The 23,013-nt window shown below is 37.1% G+C and overlaps 1 protein-coding gene and 1 pseudogene across 1 annotated transcript; one reads left to right on the top strand and one right to left on the bottom strand.

The window, feature by feature from the left end:
• Nucleotides 1–214: 214 nt before the first annotated feature.
• LOC126792119 (glutamate receptor 2.9-like) lies at nucleotides 215–16,088 on the bottom strand (annotated as a pseudogene).
• A 3,673-nt stretch (nucleotides 16,089–19,761) lies between these two features.
• Nucleotides 19,762–22,765, top strand: LOC126789808 (uncharacterized). The gene is made up of 6 exons (XM_050515865.1): nucleotides 19,762–19,905; nucleotides 20,029–20,055; nucleotides 20,159–20,221; nucleotides 21,542–21,647; nucleotides 21,728–21,773; nucleotides 21,890–22,765. Exons 1-6 carry the CDS (start codon nucleotides 19,864–19,866, stop codon nucleotides 21,897–21,899), a joined length of 294 nt encoding a protein of 97 aa, XP_050371822.1. The 5' UTR covers nucleotides 19,762–19,863; the 3' UTR covers nucleotides 21,900–22,765.
• Nucleotides 22,766–23,013: the final 248 nt, after the last annotated feature.

The following is a 23,013-nucleotide window of genomic DNA, read 5'->3' as shown; positions in this document are numbered from 1 at the left end:
TAATTGGCGGCCAAACAGCTGCCAACGATGGTGACCTCGCCTCTGAACAGACCCACCGTCATATGGGGGATTGGGAGTCTTCTTACAGAAATGCTTACGAAATTGTTCCGAACAAAAAGAATACGTACTGTATATTCTTCCTTGTAATTCTAAGTAATAAATAAGAGTTTGAGAAAATTCAATCAAATGTACAACAGAAAATGAATGATATAGATTATGATGAGTCAATTACAGGCATAGATAAAGCCCTATGCACTGACCCGGCCTGAAATGTGCTCTCAGAAGAAATAATTGTGCGCAAACTGTCAATTACATGTATTCTTGATCCTCTCCGCTTAAGCTGACGAGAAGTGAGATCTTTCTTGTCAAACTGTCTTGCCATTTCAACCATTTTCACCCGAAATGAGCTCTCAGAAGAAATAATTATGCGCAAAGCTGGCCAATGAGAGCAAAGGAAGTGATACATGTGCATCAAAAGAGCAACCATGGAGGCCACACCTGCAATGATGAAGAGGCCCCCTAAACTGTGGACTCCAATACTGTGACCCTCTAAAGAAATTTTGGCACTTTGATCCTCACAGGCAGATTGGTATTCAAAGGACTTCAACTGAATTTCATCCATCAGATTTTTATCATGAGTTTTGTAATTTGAAGATTGTCGTTGACATGTAGGATACCAGAAGGGACCCTTTCTGGAAGGCCTGTAATTTGAGAAGGCATGCATATAATTAAAATTATAAAATGTATACACAAAAAGGAAAATTTTACAATTACTGAGAAGGCGTGTAATGTATATATTATGTCAAGGAAATTAAGATAGAACTCACAAAGCCAAATCCATCAGTTTTGTAGGTTGGTCCAACCATGGTGTACTTGGAACAACTCGTCTTATTAAGGAACAACTTGAGGTAAGAGCATCCGCACCAGCGAGCAGTGGAGGAGTTGGTGCTCGAGCAGCGACGGGGACAGATCGGTTTGCTCGAGCAAACCGATTTTCGATCTCGCACCGGACGAGAGATGCTCGCCCAGTCAATCGGAATGGTTTGCTTGCCCCTCCGCTCGAGCAAAGTTTGTTCCGGCGATTGCTCGACCGCTTGGCGGAGCCCACGACACGTGGTTGACGTCAGGCGCGGGTTGATTTTTTTTTCTATTTGGCGCATGCAATGCACGTGCCAGTAAAAGATTACAAAAAATTAACGAGCCAATGAATGACTGACACGTGGCTTACCGAAATGGGTCAACAGTATAATAGATCTGGGCCTTCCACTTTGAATCAGAAATTTCGATCTAACGGTCAGAAATATTAGGCAACGGTTAATATTTGATCAGAATGGATATAAACTCAAAAAATAGTAAAAAAATCTCAAAATTTTCAAAACTCTCCCAAAAATTTGCCTATAAATACTATTTCAATATTTGATCAACTCACACCAATTTGTGCACAACAAATTTCACATTGATCAACTCCATCTCCTCTCTCATTTCGTTTAGCATTTTTTTCCATAATGGGCACCCATTGGCTTCCTTCTGAAGATTTACAAATGTGCATTTCTTTTGTCCGTCATAGCATTGATGAATATGACGGTAATAAACAAAAGAGTGACAAATTGTAGGAGAGAATTCATGGCGATTATATGCAAAATTGGGTGCTAGCACCGGGTGAGAAACCTCCGAAGGAGCCGAGGACCCGAATTGCGCTTGCTTCTCACTACAACAAGTTCAAACTACTCTTGCAAAAATAGGGCGAATGTTGGCAGCGTTACAACAACGTATAGCTAGCGGCACTTCGCTAATGGACGAAGTAAGTACATTGTTTTATCATATATTATTATTTTTATTTAATTATATGAATTAAATTATGTAATTTATATCTAATTTGTTTAAATATGTATCATTGTTTACATTAATTATTTTAATATATCTAATTTTTTTACATTATTTATTTTATTTTATTTGTTTAAATATGTAGCATTGTTTACATTATTTATTTTAATATATCTAATCTGTTACATTATTTTTATATCCAATTTATTTAAATTATGTAATTAAATATGTACCTAATATAAGTTTTTTACATCAGGAACGACAAACTCAATCATGTTACTATAATGCCAAGAAGAAAAAGTTTACACACTTTGAATGTTGGGAAGTGGTTAAAGATCATCCATCTTTCGTTGCGGAGCTACCTACTACTCCATCTCCATATGCAAATAGTTACCATGGTACTCCTTCCGCAACTGAATCATCTCCAACCATCAATTTGGATGACGACCAATTGAATGAGACACCTCAAAGCAACACGGCAGCTCCATCGAGTCCACCTAGACCAATGGGAACCAAGGCGGCAAAGGAAGCTAGGCGCCAAAAGAAACAAGGTAAGACTCATATTGAGCAACGAGTAGAGGTTTTGCATACTATTGCAAGTGACCAAGCATCATGGCATACTAAGAGGCTAGCCCATAATGAAAGTGAGCTTAATTATTATGCAGAGTACATAGACATTCAAAAGCGGAAAGAAGTAAGGGCGGAAGAAGAATTACGATTGAAGAAACAAGAGAATGACACAAGGATCATGACAATGGATTTGGAGGCTATGACCCCAATCTCGAAAAGATATTTTACCAAGAGGAAACTAGCAATCCTTAATGAAGGAGAAGCTAGTTAAGATCAACCTACTGATGAAACATATTCGGATTGTTATCACCCAAGTCGCGTGCTTTTTCCATAGTAGTTATAGTATTGTACTAAGAATAAATCTGGGCTTAGCTCGTCATTTTATGTAATTTAATTTTTTCGAGAAATAAAATGCAATTTATTTATTAAGTTGAAATTGAAATACACATTAAATTAAAACACATACTGAAATTAAACACAAGCTTAATAATTAAACACAAACATCATGAAAACACACAATAAAACATATTTAAAGTATTTAACCGGTTTCCACCCTCCAAATGTGTTTCACCAAGTCTCTTTGGAGCTCTCAACGGATGTAAGCGGATTCGAGATCGGCAACACAGTCGTGAAACCGTTGTATATTAGCTCCATCTCTACTTATTGACTCAAAAAAGAACTCGATTCCCTTGTGCATTCACCGGCCCATCATAAACCCGGAAAGCCCTCGATGGGTTTTGCAAGTCTTCTTCTTCTTCCTCTTCATCATCCTCATCATCCACATACTCTTCTTCAACAATCATGTTATGCAATATAATGCAAACTAACATGATGGTAGTCATTACCGATTTGTGGTGCAATGTACAACTATGACGTATAATTGCCCATCGAGATTGCAAGATGCCAAATGCCCTCTCCACATCTTTCCGGTATGCCTCTTGTTTCTTTGCGAAGAGCTTATCTTGCGGCGTCTGGGGATTGGAAATTGTTTTGACAAATGTAGAGTACCTTGGATATATTCCGTCAGCCAGATAATAAGCTATGGTGTACCTCTATCCGTGGACTTCGTAGACGACAGTTGGGCCTCTTCTGGCAAGGATCTCTGAGAACACATTCGATAGGTGGAGCACATTAATGTCATTTTTAGCTCTAGAACACCCAAAACAACTGTGCCATATCCACGTATCATACGAGGCCACTGCCTCTAGGATAACCGTTGGGTGACCCTTTCGCCCCATGTATGCCCCTTGATAGGCGGTTGGGCAGTTCTTCCACTCCCAATGCATGCAGTCGATGCTTCCAATCATACCTAGAAAAGGCATTCGCCTTTAGCTAGTAGTCGCGTGAGGTCTGCCGGTGTTGGACTGCGGAGGTATCTTGGACCATAGAGATGAACCACTTGGCTGCAAAACTCCTTCATACATTCCAGGGTAGTCGATAACCCCATCCTTATAATTTCAGTACACTGATCTCCGGTTGACCCGTACGCTAGCATTCATAGAGCCCCGGTCATCTTTTTTTGGGGAAGTAGCCCTAGCAAACCAGTGGCGTCTTCTATTTAATGCCAAGACATGTCGTGGTTGCAGAGGTCCGTCATGATATTATTGAATCGGTCTCTGCTCATCCTGTACCTCTGACGAAAGTCTTTACCGCGAAGATTGGATTTTCGCGTCGAAGATTGGACGTTCGATGAAGTAATCTTCCATGAGATTGCGTCCCCTAGATAGCCTCTGACGTGGCTTATTCGGTTTTTTACCGCGATGTGAACCGCTTGGTCGTGTTGATTCATCATTATGTTGTGCTTCCGCCATGACCACCTGATTCACGAATGATTGCTCCATATCGTCATCATTTTCTTGTTGACGTTGTCTCCGCCTGAAAAAATTGTGGAAACTGAAAGGATTCATCAGAGTGATGAACAAGGAAATATTGCTAAGTGTTTAGATTAAAGGATGAGTTATATGCTCGGATTCTTCACAATGGTGTGAGTATAGAATGAGTAATATTAGACGTTTTTATAGCAAATTGGTCGAAAATCTTAGCAAAAATCTGGTCTAATTATTTTGCCGACATTGACACGTGGCAGTGACACGTGTCAATTCTCTACTAGTCAAAAATCTTATCAGAAATCTGCTCCAATTATTTTACCGACAATGACACGTGGCAGTGACACCTGTCAATTCTCTATTTGTCGAAAATGTTATTGGAAATTTTGGATAATATCGAGTCGATAATGACACGTAACACATTATTATTGGTTGTAAATATATCTGGAACAAAAATTAATCATTTCACAACAAGACAAAATTGAATTGCTCAAACAAATTGTAAATGGATGTGTGAAAAAATCGATTTGCTTGAGCAAAATATAAAATCGATTTTCTTAAAACAAAATTTGCTTCTGGGACCAGCTTTTACTTGAGGAAAACCATTTAATGAGTGCGGAAATGGCAGCAACTCCACCCTTCTTGGGTCCTAGAGACAGGTTGACATTATAATCCTGAATGGTTACCAATGGCACCAACTAAGTCTCGTCAAAATTGAACTGTTCCTTGAGAAACCCTTTAATAAAGAAACTATTTTGATATCCGACTTTGTAACCATTTCTTTGTATCTCTTTTATATCAGTGAATGCAGGCTGGAACTTCTGTACTGTCAACATCGAGGCTAAGCTTGCTGTATAACTTTGTATTATGATCAATACCACAAAAAACCATATGATCAGCACAAACCTTGACCAGTTGTTCACAACTTTCTCTCCTATGACATTGAAGATAGCATTGATCATAGTTAATTAGTACTATGAGTCTATGACAAGAAAATTTACTAAAATGCTTGGCTGCTTGCTAAGGACAAGAAAACTTACTGTTTGCAAAGACGAGTGAAAAGGGGAACCAGAATATCATGCCGAGTTGTTGTTGTGGAGGACCTCTGAACTCGGTGTTTTCACGGTGCTCAAGAAGCCATATCACAAAACCTGTAAATATTAAGGCTACCCCGGTTGTCAACCAAAGATCCAAGCTCAAGAAAATCCAAATATTATTCCTCTCACGATCTTCTGTCACAACTATCATGGAAACTCCTGAATCGGAATAAGGCAACGTAAAATCAACATATAATGAGCGATTAGCTACAATTGTTGTGTCTCCCACCACAGCATCAAATTTCTGCACCAAATATATATTAGAGACATTAACCGAAAAATAACGGAGTATGCATGAGTGGCCCGTAGACATGCAATAGACAGACATGCATGACAGGATGATCAATATTAATATCGAAATCATTAATGTACTCGATAGTTTATAATTAGAACTTGCCTGTTCATGAATCTGGTGAAGAAGATCATCATAATCCCAATCATCGAAGGCAGAATACTCATATAGAAGGCGAAATGGCAGTAGATTTTCTGCAGCTTTGAATACATCGGCAGAGAAACTTTATATTGTGGTCTTTTTACTCGTTTCGACTTTTAAGAATTCAAGAAAACCTTGTTTCTTCGGAACTCCTATTATCAATTTCTTTGTCGGGGGCTCCTTCCTAGCGTCCCCTGGCCAGAATGGTTTCTTGAGTCTCGTACTGTCATGAGTACCATCCGACTTTTCTGCTCCATCCAGCTTTCGGAAAAGACCATTAGATTGGTTCCAATATCCAAGTATTCTTTCCTTTTCACCAATAACATTGTATACCTCAAAGGTTGAAGCCACCAACTCTCCCTTAACCAACCGGAAATTCCCACCAAAGCTTTCAAATTTTGAATCTAGGATTTCCTTAAGAAGGTGTTGACCCCTTTCACTATTTCCCAAACTTGCAAGATCAACACTGCTTGAGCTAGCATCTTGCATCATGAGACTGTAATTTGCTGAACTAACCTTCGCAACTGCCATTGCTAATGCCCAAACTGTATCATATGCCCACAATCCAAAGAGGTTTACATCACTAATCTTGCCCATCCTTTCATACGACTCAAGTTACTCAACAAGTTTTCAAGTTTTTTTGACACTGGTATATATGGCCTTACTCCCAGTACACCTTCCATCGTGTGCATGGCTCTTGAACTCACAGGATCTAATAAAGTCGATAAGCCATCTGTAACAATCCATCCATACCCTTCGGTCATCATACCTGCCTGACTTGCTAATGGAAAGAATCTGGACCCCAGGAAAGCAGTCATATGCACCACATATATTTGTGCTCGAGTTTTCTTCAAGTGCTTAATGTCACGGACCTAGTCATTAGGCTGCCACACTTGGTCCATGAGGCGCTTCATCTCCATGGAGCCAGCTTTATCCCATGGAGCCAGCCTTATCCAACAGGAGAATGCACTGGTTTCGCCCTGCCTTGGGATCAGCAAGGGATCGGCTCCAGAGCCCAACCTGTGTGTAGGGTGACCAACTTCTTTCTTTGACGTTAAGTCTCCGACTAGCGACAAGTTCCCCAAATGAACCGGGTCGACCTGCCTGAACCCCTCGGAATGAGCAGCCATATATCTCCTACACTTGTTATCTTGGAGCAATCTCACTTATGTCTGATGTTCTTATAACCAGCAACGTCGACGATTGATACTTCCGAAACGGGACGTGACATTAAGCTCATTTAAGATTTATGTGTCATGAGAATGAGGAGAAACGACACTTCTCTTAGTTACTCGAGCGCCAATTTGTTGGAAAGCATCTACCAAATATGGAACTAAGCTATATCCGTACTCCGTATCTTCGTAGATGAGAACAGCTTCCAACCAAGTATAAGCTTCGATCAACAATGGCAGCTATGGCTTTTACTTGAGCATAGTCATTACTTGCCGTCCGAATGAAAAAAGGGTTGTGGGATGGAGAAAGGGATGGACTAGTAGCAGAAAAGGAAATAATGGGAACATGATTTGTTCTGCCCAGCTCTATCACAAACTTTGCTTATGCTGAACTTTGTGGTCCGATGATGGCCCACACTGTTTTTTGTTCATCAACTGCTGCGCTGTTTCAATAAAATGGTGAACGAAAAAAGAAAATTAGATATAAAAATCCAATATTAAGATGAACGTTCTGATAATTAGTACAATTTTTCGTTGGTGCATATTATTTTATAAATCTACGCTTAATACAGATATTGTTTGTATAAAATGTTGTGTAACTTATATGCTTAATCTATTGTTCATGGGGTAGTCAAGATTAATATGAGCTGATAAAACTGATCCTTAACCACAATTGGAACCAAAAAAATAGAAGAGGAAAAACCACTATAGGTGGTCGAATTGGTAGGTTCACCACATAGATTCAAATTATGTCGACCATTATAAATCTCAACCAGTGTCACAATGTAAAATTTTTCCATATAGTTTTCATTCTAGGAAAAAAAAATCAAAACCATAGAGAGAGACTGTGCGGCGACCTCTCCCTCCTTAAACAGAAGCTCATCCGACAGCGCATATGGCCTTGCAAGCCTCGCTCCGAACTTTGCTGGTTTCATCATGCGGCTGACAAAAGAACTTCATGACATCAAAAATAAAGGTTTGAAGGTAGGCTTGAAGGAGGCTTTTGGGATGGCAATCTCGATCTTCTAACAAGTTTTGCTTCAAAGATTATTGAATCTAGGCTCTTGTTCTGGTGCGGCATGTTGGCAGCTTGGCCTCAGTAACGATGTTTGGAGCTTCTTCATCGGACTTAGCAATAGGCCTTCGGGCTTGTTTCCTGATTTCTGACATTTGGGCTAAGATCGATGGCTGGAGTTGATAGCGAAGATGCTTCGGTTACAATCCAACCAAAAAGTGGTGGCGTCATTGAGGTTTAGAGTTTTAAATTTTGCCGGATTTTTGACTTATTTGTTTTGGGCTTGGGGCTTGCTTCCTTGGGCTGAATAAAGAGGGTGTTTTGTTAGCCCTACCAAATGGTTTTTCTCAATTATTAGTTTCCAAATTATTTGAGAAAAATTGTATACCCTTTCGGGCCCTTAAGTAAACTCCAACCCTAGGGGCCATAAATAGTCTTCGGGCTAAATTCTAGCCCTTGAAAATCATCTTTGGAATGTATAGAATGAGCTATAATTTTGGTCATCTCTAACCCTTAGGACTATAATGTTATTTTAATAGTATTATACAATTGTTACTATAGAATGTAATACGCATCAATTAGGGAGAAACATCATCTTTATTTATTGATAAGGGAGATATTTATATAGACATTACATTGAGTATCCCGTAGATTTAAGAATTATATATCATTCCTTATCTAGACTAACCTATATTAATTAGGATAAGATACACCGGAAGATTATGGAGAGTAATTCTCCTACAATACTCACCCTTATATCACGATCTTAATATGTCATAGTGCAATACTATTGTCTCGGTAAAAACCTTGCCAAGCAAAATAAAAACGTCTTGGGTAAAATAAAAAACATGGTTGAAGAGAAAGATAGCACAACGCACCAATTACAATTGAAGATAATATGTGGAATAGACTCCCCATGAAGTCTGCAAAAAAACTCCCCCTGATCGATAACTCAATTTAAATAGATAGTGTATACGAACGATCTTCACATTCTTCAAAAATAGCAAGGTGGTGAGCCCTGAGTTTTAAGCAAGGAGCTTCAGAATTGCAGCATTTGGCTCTTAGTTCATCAAGAGTTCATCACACTTCATTTTAATATCCCTACCTTAATCAGGTTATCGCATTCCGTGGTCCGGAGGCACTTGAATTAGGTTAAAACCAATTCATTCAGGATCTTTATCTACATCTCTTAACTTTTAGTTCCAACAGAGATGATATGTGACTACAAGCTGGAAATTCAGTTATTCTGGAAAACACCTAACTGACAAGGTATTATATGGACAAACCATCTCATATTTGATTACATGGCATTTTTTCAGAGAGTTTGCGTCTTAAGGTGAGTCTAAACTCTTCTCTTTCTCACTGCACCTAACAAAGGTATAACCGATAAGATTTACATGTGCGGTGTTGGCATTACCTGACCAATGACCTATCTCTTTGTTAAAACGGGATTCTACGGCTTTCCAAGAGTTTGTGGCGACGACATGGGTCGATCATCACCATCAATTCCTACCGAATAACACTTTCCATGTATGCAAATCTACAATGTTGGAATTTTGCTTCAACAAAGTACGTATGTATTGTTCGACATCAAACTCTTTCAACATCGACATTTGTCGAGATCTCTCTTTGGATTGGAATTGATATTGAGGCACCCCCAATGATAACCATCATCCAAGAAAACAGACGTGTGAGTATCATTGATTATAGATCAAGTTGTGTCATAAATCGTAATCAGCAAATATTATCAAACCAAGTGGTTTCTCTACACTTTCGTAAGAGTCACGGCCTAGTGACACCAACTACCACATTTGTGGAGTCACCACGTCACCAACAAATAGTGACTACATGTCCATTTGTCAGACATCAATCCTTACAAGCATAGTTGCAGCATGTATACCTAATCTCATCACTTCCATTTGTATTAGGACAAACTATGAAAAAACCAAGTCGTTTAACTTGAACGAGCTTATTCTTCTCTCCCCCTAACGACGGGGAGACTAGCTCATCAAAAGTGACTAAACGAGATCGCATGTTAAAGTCTTTATATAAGCGGATATAGGTGGAAGTTCATGTCTTATTCAATGACAAAATTCAACATCAAATAACTCATCATTATGCGCTTGTGGATGCGCAATTTGACACATAAAATATGTGGACGATAAACCGTTAACATAATCCGTTAACAAACATGCATATTGTTAGACTTGAAACACTAACATGCGAATCGTTACAACTGTAACGTCAATGATAGTGGTATAGATTGATACCGTAAAACAAGACACGCTACAAGACGTAGTTTATGGTTGAAATTGTTGGTTCGTTGGAAGCCTAGGTACATTAATAACCAATACCGAACCTCTGTTGTACACTTCCTTGAATGGTTCACTGACTTTCCGAACCCCAAATGCTACGAAATTTTAGGAGCAAGTAAAAATGGGTGTTAGAGATCCAATTCTACCGGCCTCACTGCCGGAACTTGTTGCAAAAGCACCGAACCGGCCGGAATACTCAACAGATGTCAGTGACCACTTGTGTCGAGCGGTTCACCATGTTCCGAGTCTCCAAATGCCCTCACATTTTGTGAGTATGTAGCCTTGGATCTTAGGAATCAATGGCCACAAGTAATACCTCAATAGCCCACCTAAAAGTAGGTGAACTGGTCCTCACAATGACAAGTCCGCAATCTATAAATCCTAAAATTTTAGGCTTTTCCACTTTTGTCATTGTTTTGGGTGCTCTATAACATCTAAATGTTATAGTTTGAGTTTAACCATGATATATGTATCACCATAAGATATTTTAGCCTCAAAGTGAATCATGATAAACCAATTTAGGCTTCCATCTTATGTCTCATTCTCTTTAGCGTAGGAGGATGTATGTCACTCCTAAAATTTGCTAAAGAATAGGCTTAGAGATTGAGCATAGTCAATCAAGGATCATAGATGAGACTTATGCACTTATTAACGCATAGATTACATCTATATTACTTTGGAGGAATTTTATTGATCTGTTTAACTTCTTTTCTCAAAAGAATAGCCTATGAGAGTCACCAATTCATTAAACCATTATCATAGTAACGTGAAAGAATACAATTCACACTATTTCGATTCATGAGATGTGCTACATCATTAGAAGCGATACATAAGATTTCTTTCACAATGAGTTTTTAGGTAATAAATAATATTGGCACAAAAATTGTCTTCAAGTAGCTTATCGTCTCACCAATTTTTATGTATGGTATCGTTGTGAATTCATCAACATCAACAACTACTATGACAAAACCATTTTCATAGATTCAATTGCTCTCTTGATGCAAAATAGCATGTGACTTTAATCATAACGTCATAAGACATTGTTCTCTTCGTACTCACAATGGATTAAAAACGGAATCCATTAATAGCTTTAAGTTCTTCTAGCTATGCACTCAATGTCTCTTGAACATATTCCTAAATAAGAATATAGAGACAAGTAGTCTTATGTCAAGACATATAAACATCACAATATAAAGCTCGGCAAGTGCACTGATAGTCTCGAATGGCCGCTTAACGTTACAAGAGTTTTAGACCCTCAAACGTCATTCACAAGTGATTTTGATATGCAAATATCATGCATATACACCATAGATCCAAATACAATAATCGGTGTTGCCTAGGCATACCCATAAAGGGTTGCCAGCGGCAACAAAAATAGAGCCAAAAAGGCTAGGAGTTTGTGAGGAGGTCGTGCGGGGGAGGCTGTGGAGGCCGTGCGGGGCCCATGCAAGGGCTGCGGGGGGCCTAGGAGCCAAGATAAGAGCTCGGCCAATTTTTGATGTCATTATGGGTAAAACCAGGCGGCGGACGGAACATCTTGGCGATACTGCAAAGGCCGTAATTTGTGATTCTGTTATAGTTTAACACTCCCCTAATCTTGTACGAGCATTAGTTTAATTCGTACTATGTGAAAACATCACTATATTTTAAAACGGTGGAATATAAAGTGGATTACATAACATATAACACTACAAATCATCACTAAAACAAGGTGAAAACATGTCATAACAAGACATCAATCAAGACTTCATCATGGCAACGAGGCATAAATATGCTACAACAAGCATTGTTGGTTAGAAATAAAGCCGAGAGCAAACGCTCATGGCTCAGAGTCCTTCGGCATTTGGCAATGCTAGTTTGCAAAGTGTTGATCGAAATCAATAGATGATGACCTAATCTGCTAAAGATTATGGAGAACTGAAACAAATATATAATAACAACATCAAACATCATATAAGTATGCATTGCGCCACACAAAAATCGTGTAAATCTCACTTAAGCCACAATTAAAACCATGGGCTTATGTAGGTAGTGTCATGCAGTATGTAATGCGTTACATTGCATTAACATATTGTTTTTGGTAATGAAACCATATATGTATCGAGACATTTTCATATGTTCGTTTACTTGAACTTCATGAGAATTTTATAGCCAAAAACTGTATTGAGATCTTGACCATGAAATCAATTCAAAAATGCATCGACTAATTTATATTAGTCACAAAAACTTGGGAATAAACAAATATGTAGTCATTCACACTATTAACTGAAGCATTAATGCTTCATTATTTTCTTTTAATAACCGCAATGTATAATTGTTTTGAAATCCGTAATAGTGAGAAATTATTCTCATGTTCTTCCATATTATAAGTGTCTTATTTCAAGAACTTCTCATATCTCGCTCTTGTATATTTTGTCCATAATGTTTATGTCTTTCAATGAACGATGTTGCACCAAATGAAATTAATTTTGACTAGGTGCATAAAAACATCGAATATGAAAATGCCAAATTTCAGGCGCATGTTGCGATCAACAAGAGGAAATATTCATTATGTATTAATATACGATACATCTTCTAAGTATTGAACTGTAGGTCAAATCCCAAATTATGGTAACTCAATTCAATAAACCGTGACAAATTCTGTTACAATGGTATAAGCGACAATTTCCATCACAAATCGATGTTTATCTCATTTTCTCAAACATGTAGATACACACAATGACTACGGATGGTAACAGAGGCACTCCCAGCCGCTCCTAAAAATCGGTACCAGGGGAATCATATCCTTGTATACCACTCGAGAAGCGAAAAAATCGGGTTGAAAATGAAAGAGATGTTGAAAGTCCCCGATGAAAGACAAAATTCAGAAGAATTTAAATTGCATGAAAGTAGCAACGTTAATTAAAACATACTTATTTGTTTGCCAAATAAACAACGTATAAGTTGTTCTTGCTTGATTCCGCGAATGCGTTGCGAAGTGACTCTCGTCATTCAATTTTGTTCGTCGTGCAATTAATGACACGAACAATAAAAATATATTGTTAGTTTACATAAACCATATAGAAAAACAGTAAAAATGTTATTGTATTAGTAAAATACTTTCACCTGAGGGCAAAATTACCATGCCCTCTGAATTATCGAGAGGTAAGAAAACCTCTCAACCGAGTCGGGTCGGACCCTGAATCTGGGTCGAGGTTGTTGTGGCTCTGCAACGCATAAGAGGCTTGATGAGTGTCGACGGCTTATGGGTTTTGAGCCACGCAGGTTGGCGACACCCAAGGCTGGGTTTAGGTTGGAATTAGAAAGAGGAGCTGCGGCTCCGATCTACTTGCGGAGTTAGGCCGCGGGGTCCACAATTCTATGTCGAGCAAGGCTTCGATAATGGGTTATGCCGCAGTCTGGGCTTCGTGCGTGCGGCGGCGACATTGAGGAGAAGGCGACGTCGGCGGTACAAGGACGACCAATATCGTCGGAAGCAATCGAATGAGAGATGGGGTGCCCATATCAAAAATCTGGATGCCGAGTTGAAATTCTGATTTCTGTTTTTGTTTTTGTTTTTGTTTTTGTTTTTGTTTTTCTTGTCTGCAATTTTTTAGCAGAAGATTTCTCATGATTTGTCATCTTCTTCTGTCGAATTATTTTCATGACATAAAGATTTTTTTTTTTAGAAAATTTTCATCTTCTGTTAAATTTTTCATGGCAGGAGGAATTTTTCAGATGTTAGGTTTCTAGACCTAGGAACTCAAGGTTATAATTACGTGCTGATAACATGTTATAGAAGAATATAATACGCATCAAAATAGGAAGAAACATCATGTTTATTCATTGATAAGGGAGGTCTTTATATAGGTATTACATTTAGTATCCCGTAGATTCAGAGATTATATATTCTTCCTTATCTAGACTAATATATACTACTTAGGACAAGATACACCGAAAGATTATAAAGAGTATTTCTCCTACAACAATAATGTATTTTTAAGTATATGTTATCACCATACCCATTTCCTTTAGTAGAAACTATGCTATTATTTATGTTCTTATTTCATAATGAATTAGTGTTTAAATTCTGTTGTAATTTTAAATAAAATTGATTTTAAGCCACAAACTAGGCCCAACGAAATAAATAGCCGAGGGCCATATATAGCCCAACCCTTGGCACTATAGCCCCTCTAATTGTTTTTTGGTTTGGCCTGACCCCTAGGGTTGGAGATGGAAAATGCTAATATGGAGAGCTATATACACCCCTTGGCCCAGGGTTGGAGTTGGCCTTAGTCCTATGGGACCTCAAGCACTGGTGTGCCTTTAGTTTATGTTGTAGTACATAGGGTTTAGGCTCACCTTTTATGTGATCGTGGAAATGTTTAGAATTTTATAGTTTTATAGGTTAGCTAGATGTTCTTATTCGTCCTCTCTGTGCATGGCGGTGGAACAATTAACTTTATAATCTCTTCATAAGTTAATAGATCATTTTTTCCAATTCAACATAAAAAACAGTGTGACAATGTGTGAATCGATATTTAGATCATATTAGTTGATTTGAGAATTACAAGTCACAACATAGTCACAAAAGCAATCACACTACTAGTCACAATAGTAATTACAATGACGATATTGTAGCCATCAATGTGACATGCAGTGTAACCTATTGTATACAACGCTAAAATCCTAGTGTGACTCCTAGTGTGAATCTTGGTGTGACAATATTACAGGGGCCAAGAAAAAAGTCTAAATTTGCGAAATTGTGTTAGAATTTGAAGGGGATTAGTATGTATGTATGAAGAATGAAGAGAATAACTAACTTTGAACTCCACCATGGATATCGGTCACTTCTTGCGAGAGTTATTGCACCTTGTATAGTAGTTGGTTTGGGGAGAGTATGGTATCAACAAAAGAGAGGAGAAAAATCTTTCCAATAGTACCAACCACTCTCGAATCCGTCGTCGAACGACCAAGTTATGATCGGAATTAGAAGAAGGAAAAAAACCAAATATTGTAGTTATGAAAATAGACAAAATGTGGCATTTTTATAATTTTGAAGGTAGAATTCCTTTATAGAGGGTAAACTCAAACCAATGAGGCTTTTACATATCTACCGCTACTACAACAAGGGATAGACAAGACTTCATGGTACACCTACTATTAAATCTACTTCTACACCATATAAGGAAAAGAAAAAACCTAATACATGATGAGCATGGATTATGCAATACAGAAACAAACCAAAAGAAAAACTAATGAAGTAATGAACAAAACAAAACAAAACAAAACAAACTAAAGCCGGGACACGCTTGGCATACTGTTAGGACTAGCTTAACTTACTATCAGGACATTTTTATAATTTTGTATAGAGTAAATTATTCTTTTTTAATTAAAAAATAATTAGTGTCTTATTTATAATTTGTGATGCCAAATGGTACGATTATATTTTATAATTTGCCCTTATTTATATTACATAAAACCGGCCTTATAATGACCTGCCTCGAAAGAAATATATTAGCTCATAGATAAGTATTCATGAATGTGTGTTAATAAATAAGTGCAATCTTGCAGAAACTAAAGGCTAGGTTTGTGTTTTACCTTCTCTTGCTGCCAAAACAACATCATTGTTTGAGTCCTTGGTGAGAAGGGAAAGCCTTGTTTGACACTGAGCATTCGTAGAATAAAACTCATCAAGTGCGATGGTCATGTAGTTCTCTACCACAACTCTGTTTGGGGAAGTTAAGTTAAGAACAACTCCTATTGGTACTCGTATTACCTCTTTCGGCATTGAAGGCTTGATCCCAAGGCTGAAGAAAAGAATGAAGATGAACCACAAGCTCTTCTGGTTTGCCATAATGAGTCAAGCTGCTAGCTACGTACGTACCCAGAGTTCTTAGTCTCTGCATTATATTCTAGCTTATCCACACCGATGGTGAAAGTATTTGGTCTACACTAATAAATGTTGGTCAGTTTAAGGAAGTGTCGGTCAATATATCAAAGCAAGTTGTCGGCTCAAATTTTTCCTTATAATCTCTAGATAGAAACAAACCCAACGTATCAACTTATCCCAAAAACAAACAATCCAACATATCAATTAGTTAAATTACGGACAACAATCCATTCTTGGGTTCATAATCAACAAATTAATAATTGTATGCCTAAGTACTTAATTGCAGGGCCAGCCCTGGGGTAAGCCCAAGAGGTACGGGCCTAGAGCCCTAAATTTATGGGAGCCCCAAATTTTTAAATATATATATATATATAGATAAAAAAAGAGATATATGATATGATATTATGATCGATATCCCTATATTGTTTGATCAATCTCTATTGGACGTTTCGTTCTCAATTCTTCTCTAACTCTCTGCATATGATCATCGCACACATCCCTCGTTCATTTAGTCCAATTTTCAATATGATTTTTTCTTACCAGGTAAATAATTTCTCTATTATTTCTTATTTTTAATACTTTTATTTCATAAGATTGACCATTGCTTCAATTAAAATTGAATACAGTAAACCCTAATATAGTACTGCATTTTCTGAAACTTTGGGAATGGAAGAATGGTTATTATGGTTTGCAACTTTGCATAATTATTAATTTTTTATTCACTCTAATGATTCGCTATTGATTTGTTATTCTGTGTTTTAACAATGATGATTATTGTCTTATACTCTTATTGACTATTGAGCATAATTCAATAATCAGTTGGAATGTTACTTTGTTAGATTAGTTGGTTTGCCTAGTTCAAAATGATTGAACGATCTAGCTTTGTTGTCGGTTGAAGAAGATTTGGCTCAAAATATTAATTATTCAAGTTTAATTGAAACTTTTGCTGCCAAAAATGCAAGTGATATTGAGAATTATTGTTGTTTTTCATTTTTCACCTATTGTTGTTGAAGAACAAATTTTTTTTAAGGAGCCCCAAATTTTATCTCGCCTATGGCCCTGAAAATGTCAGGGCCAGCCTTGCTTAATTATAGACTTTTCTCACTCGAAGTCATTTCAAGAATGTCATTGATCATTTGATCATAGAGAACTCAGACAAAACATAAGCGTCAGACTAGAATACAGTTGCAGTGCATTAAACAATAATACAAAATAGAAGCTCTGCAATGGGAAAAATGCCAAAATGTATGATATCACAGTTAATTTCCATAGATAAGAATCATAAGATGCCCTTTTATTAGTCTCATGATAGTATGGATCTATATGAAGAAGTGAATTCAATTGTGGAATAACAACTCTCACTTTCACAACTTGAAGAGAGTTGGGTTCTGTTTGGTACGTAACTAGCAAATTCTATAAACAAGAGTGATTAATTATTATTCATGTAAAAAATGTAACTGTAGGAATTTCGGTGAACCAATTCTTTAATTTTGGTTTGAGCAATATAGTAACTCCATAAATGAATAATGTTCACTAGACTTGTGCAACGTACTCATGTACATGTTATTTGTGGAATCTTCAGTTGTTGGCACCAAAACCTAGTAGTAGAGATGCAATTGTGTTATGCTACTTCCTACTTTGCTTCAATTGAATAATAAAAGCAAACATGACCAGATTGCCTTAATCAACAGAATGAGGAATTTGAATATTCAGCCAAAAATATAACTCTTTGTTTGGCTATTGCTCAAGAAAAGGCTTAAGACAAGAGATATGTTATCGAGGTTTGGTTTCCTTGATGACAATTCTTGCTCATTATGTGATTTAGATAATGAAACGGCTGATCACATATTTGGTGATTGTACATTTACTAATGAAGTTTGGTCTCGTTCGAGTTTTGACACAAGCTTAAATTGGTTTAATGGCTATTTCCAGGTTTTCAATGAACTTTTCCTTGACAGACATGTTGATGAAAATCTATTTGCTAAGGCCATTATTACATGCTGACATATTTGGAAAGCAAGAAATGACACCATTTCAATGATAAAATTGGCAGTGTTCTTGGAGTTGTAGTAGTAGCTGCTACCCTCAAGAATTGCAATGATTTGAGCAAGGTTCAGAGGCCGAGGGTGGTTCAAAACAACACCACCACCATAAAGTGGAACCCTCCACCTTTGAACACTGTGAAAATCAACTGTGTTGGTTCGGTTCGAAGTGACTTTGCTGCTTGAGGCTTTGTTATTTGTGATTGCAATGCAAGGCCGCTGCTCGTAGCAACTAGAAATGTTGGGAAGCCGACGGTACTGGTGGCTAAAGCTCTTGCCCTTAGAGATAGCTTTGTCATTGCAAAAGATGGTTACCGCAATATGGAGGTAGAAGGTGATTCGAAACTTATAATCAATGCAATCAATAGTGTTTCTGGAGTTCTTTGGCATTAGCATTGTAGAAGACATTAGACCTGTAGCTGCAAGTTTTGATTCAAATTCTTTAAAACATGTTTATAGGGAAGCAAAATGTGTTGCTGATGTTGTAACAAACCTTGGTCCTTCTTATTGCCAAGGGACTAGTTGGTTGGATAAGGTTCCAAATGAAGCTTCTACTGCCTTATTATTTGACATTATACAATGTGGATGTCGTAGAGGCTCATCGTTTTAATGCATTTCTTTCTTTATAAAAGAAAACACAAAGATGCAATTGTGTTTAGTATGATGGTCATTTTAGACAAAAAAAATTTTTGGTGAATTCGTAATTTGCTACATTTAACAGTAAAGATTAATATTTTATTTGTCATTTACTGTTCTATCATTCCTTCATATCTTTTTATTGGCAAATCACATCTTCACATAGGTAATATAAAAAAATCAACTTTTCTGCTGAACTTGTTGACATCAAAACCAAGCTTCCAGTAGAAATTGAGACGATTAATGCAATTCTTGGGATACAAAATAGTCTCATATTGAAAACCATCAAGCTTAGGCCTGATTTTTGTGCTGGGCAGCCTTGGGCATGGCATAGAGCACAACATATAAGGGGGACACCAATTTTAAGAGTTTTAATATATAATTATAAAGAATATTGATCTATACCTTAATGATGTAATTATACATACTAGTCATAAACACATTATATGCGTGTGAATAACCTACCGCCTTTTACATACTGCCTTGGAAATTACCTACAAAATATGATTTTATTTTTTTTATTTTTAAAATTATAATTTTGTTATAAATTTTCTATCCTTTAATTATTAAATAAACTTTTAGATTAACAAATGATGAAAAGATCAGTACATAACTTCAGAACGATTTTGGCTAATAAAGCTTCTTATCAACTATGAAATAGACTAGCCAAGAGGTCCAACGTTTTGGATGTATGCATAGGATCTTTTTTTCTTTATGGAAGTTGAGTTGAGTTAGTGTTTAGAGGGAAACAAATTTACCAACCACAATTCTTGTGTCCACTTATTTAAACTCATGACATGTATTTAATTGTTTAATTATTATCTAAATATGAGTTGAAAAAAACACATTTCATGAGTTTAAAAAAGTGGATACACGAATAGTAATCGGCAGATTTGTTTCGGTGTTTAGAGCCTATTATATGATTTTCTTGAATTTATAATTGTCAAAACTGGGCTCGACCCAATTTGGCGAAAAATTAGAAAACGAGCTCTGCTGCATTAGGGTTTCAAACTCTCCTCCTAAAACCCCTTTCTGCAGCTCATCGTCTTCCATCCGCAGCCATGGCGAGCACCAAAGTCCAGCGGATCATGACCCAGCCTATTGTACGTTCCCTCCGCAGCATCGCTTTCTCTTTTTTCTTCAATTTTTTGGGCCTTTTTTTATTTGTTTTTCTGTGCAATTCTAATCATAATTTGTTTTCTTCTTGTGCGGATTTGCTACACCAGAACTTGATTTTCAGATTCCTCCAAAGTGTAAGTCGTGTTTTGCTTTCCTCTTTCTCTACCTGTTTGGTTGATTTTGGTGAATATTATCTTCCTAGATTTGGACTCATTTATGGTCCTTTTTTGTGTTCAGAAAGCTCGGATTCAGATTTGGCTGTTTGAGCAGAAGGACGTCAGGATTGAAGGCCGCATTATTGTAAGTTTTTGACATGTTGTCTTTCCTTTTCGTTTTCCGATAATGATTTTTGTTTTTCCTTTTCATTATTTGTTGACCGCTTTTTGGTTTGCTGATTTTTACTACATCTTTGTTTAAGATAGCTTATAATGCTGTAATTGGTTCACGTTACGTGAGTTGGTGTTAAAATAGTTTGATTTATGAGTGTTACAAGTTGGCATTTTTGTGGTTGCTTTCTATGTGCTTCTGAGGTGAAGATAATAGTTGATTGTTGTCACTTGTTTTGGTGATAGCTTTAGCTTGGTAATGTTTGATGCCAGGTTTTTTGGATACCTTTGGCATGGTATTGAATATGAGTTTGCTAAACATATTTCAGAGTATATTTGGGAAAGACTAGATTATGCCATTTGCTGCAACAAAATTTATAAATAAAAAGATTATTGATGATTCATTCATTCAAAGTTAGATCAGAGACGAGGAGTAAATAAACCTTGTCAAATTGTGTTGCTTGTCATTTGTATTTAGGCATTTAGCCTAACCATGGCTAGGGAACTATAGTTACTGCAGATCTTGGTTTTCAAGAAATTCTGTCATCTTCAAACAGGTCATTTTATTAAGTGGGATCCTTTTCTTCCATGTTGAGTGTGCTGGTCAACTCTTTGACACTACTAATAAGATGAGTATTTTTTGTGCTTGTTTCAAGACTTCTGTTTAGAGAGATCTTTAACAGTTAAGTCTCGCACTCGTTAAGGTCACATTTCCCTTGTGGAGTGTGCTGCTACTAACCACAGGATGTGAATATAATCAAACAGTTAAACCCACTCAACTCTTTCACAACCAGGTAGTCTTGGCAAGTGAAAACCTGTTTTCCTATTGAGTGTGCCAATTAACTCTTTGACAAAACTAATCACGAGTGAGGATAGAGTGAAAACCTACTTCTGTTGAGAGAAGTCTGTAAAAGGGTAACTCATCCACAGGCAGTCTCCATAGTTGAAAGTGTGTTTTTCCTTGTTGAGTCTGCTGGTGAACTAATTCGAATCCTAGTTTTCTTGAGAGAAGCCATCAACATTGACTCTTCCTCAAACATGCTGGCCATATGGTTTGTACAGGTCTACATGAAATGCACTTCAAACTCTATGATTTAGGCTGTGATACTTTTTCCTCCGTTTCTGTTTATAGCTTCTCTCTATAATGGATATACTGATTGCATATAGGCATAGATGGGTTTTTTCTGTTATATATAGTATACGTATCTGTTCTACAATTATCTCAAACAAATGTACTATGCATATCTAGTATGATTCCAATCTGTTAATTATCATGGCTGACATCTATTTACAGGGATTTGATGAGTACATGAATCTGGTCCTGGATGATGCAGAAGAAGTCAGCATCAAGAAAGATACCAAGTCAGACCCAAAAAAGAAAGAATCCAGGAAACCATTAGGTGAGTCTCCTCACATCTTTTCCCTTTGCTCTTCTAGTAAACCGTTCTCTAAATTGTTTATGGCTTTTTAAATCTTTTAGGAAGGATTCTTCTCAAAGGTGACAACATAACTCTGATGATGAACACGTAAGTCAAACTTCCAACATCAGCTTCTGTTTGTATGACTTTCTCTCATAACATCTTTCTATCTCCAGTTCTCCAGTTGTATCTATCTAACTCTATTTTTTTACTTCAAATGCCAGGGGAAAGTGATATTGCTACAGTAAATGCATAAATCTAGTTCATTGCGACAGAATCTGATGAAGGTCCAGCAATCTAGATTGACTGACTTTGAAACTCTTCATAAATCAATCTTGTTCGGTTAATTTCCAGGCAATAACCTATCTGTAAATCCATTCACCCATGTAAAATCCTTGGTCATTTGTATCTGATGGATCATGGCTTATATCAGGTAAAACAAATCCATGTTTTTTTAAGGACACGACTTGTTTTTCTTTCTTTTTCTAATAGGTTTATCTAGTGATTGTATTTTTCTTTCCGCAGCTGCGACACAAGTAGGGAGCCATTGGTTTTTTTTTTTTTGATTGTTTTGAATGGATGGATCTTTTGATTATCTCCCACTCATCATCTCAAGTACTTACAAAATCACACTGAATTTTTTTACATTGATATCAGTTAACTTACGTGGCAAAGTCTACTTTCAGATTACAGGGAACACATAATAATTGAATCCATCTGTTTGTGACAGTAGTCTAAACATGCTCGATTAGAGCATAATTTCGACATCAGCCTCTGCAATTGCATTATGGTCTTAACTTTCCATTTTCCAAGGTTACCTCTTACAAATTGAGCAACATAACCCTTGGTGTAAACCGAGACTGCAGGTTGATTGTAACAACTGATGAGTCAAAACCACAAGGCATTGCTTATCTATAGCAGGAAATGACATGAGCAGGATCTTTGTTACTTCTGGTCGGAAATGGCTTACAATTCTGGTATGGTTACCAACTGCGAAGCTGTAAAGCACGGTTAGGCCTAACTTACTAGACCTCATTGCCATTGGTCATTTGCTTCTGGATTCTAGATATCACCCTTGGTTTCACTGACTTGTGAAGATTAAAATTCGCACTAATCATCCTATAAAAGGAAGGAGTGTCCTTTACGGCAATTACCAAGTTTTCTGATTGGTTGTGCGTTCTTGGCTAGGAAGCCTTCATGGAAAAAGCTTGTGGAAAACTGGCTTCTAATGTATGGACAATCTGGTCATGGTAGAAATGTAACCACAAGTATTAGTATAATGTGATTTGGTAAAAGTTCATACCTACCCAAATTACTGGCCCAAATTCTTCTTACAATTTCAACCAAC

The sequence above is a fragment of the Argentina anserina genome, chromosome 4 (assembly GCF_933775445.1).
Source record: "Argentina anserina chromosome 4, drPotAnse1.1, whole genome shotgun sequence".
NCBI lineage: Eukaryota > Viridiplantae > Streptophyta > Magnoliopsida > Rosales > Rosaceae > Argentina > Argentina anserina.
The sequence above is the reverse complement of the archived record's forward strand: the minus strand, read 5'-3'. Positions and strand labels throughout refer to the sequence as shown.

Bases quoted from the DNA above. Each gene is read 5' to 3' on its own strand.
- LOC126789808 (XM_050515865.1), top strand. From the start codon at position 19,864: ATGGCGAGCACCAAAGTCCAGCGGATCATGACCCAGCCTATT. The intron at 19,906-20,028 runs GTACGTTCCCTC...TTGCTACACCAG, and splicing joins GGATCATGACCCAGCCTATT to AACTTGATTTTCAGATTCCT. The intron at 21,648-21,727 runs GTGAGTCTCCTC...TAAATCTTTTAG, and splicing joins AGAATCCAGGAAACCATTAG to GAAGGATTCTTCTCAAAGGT.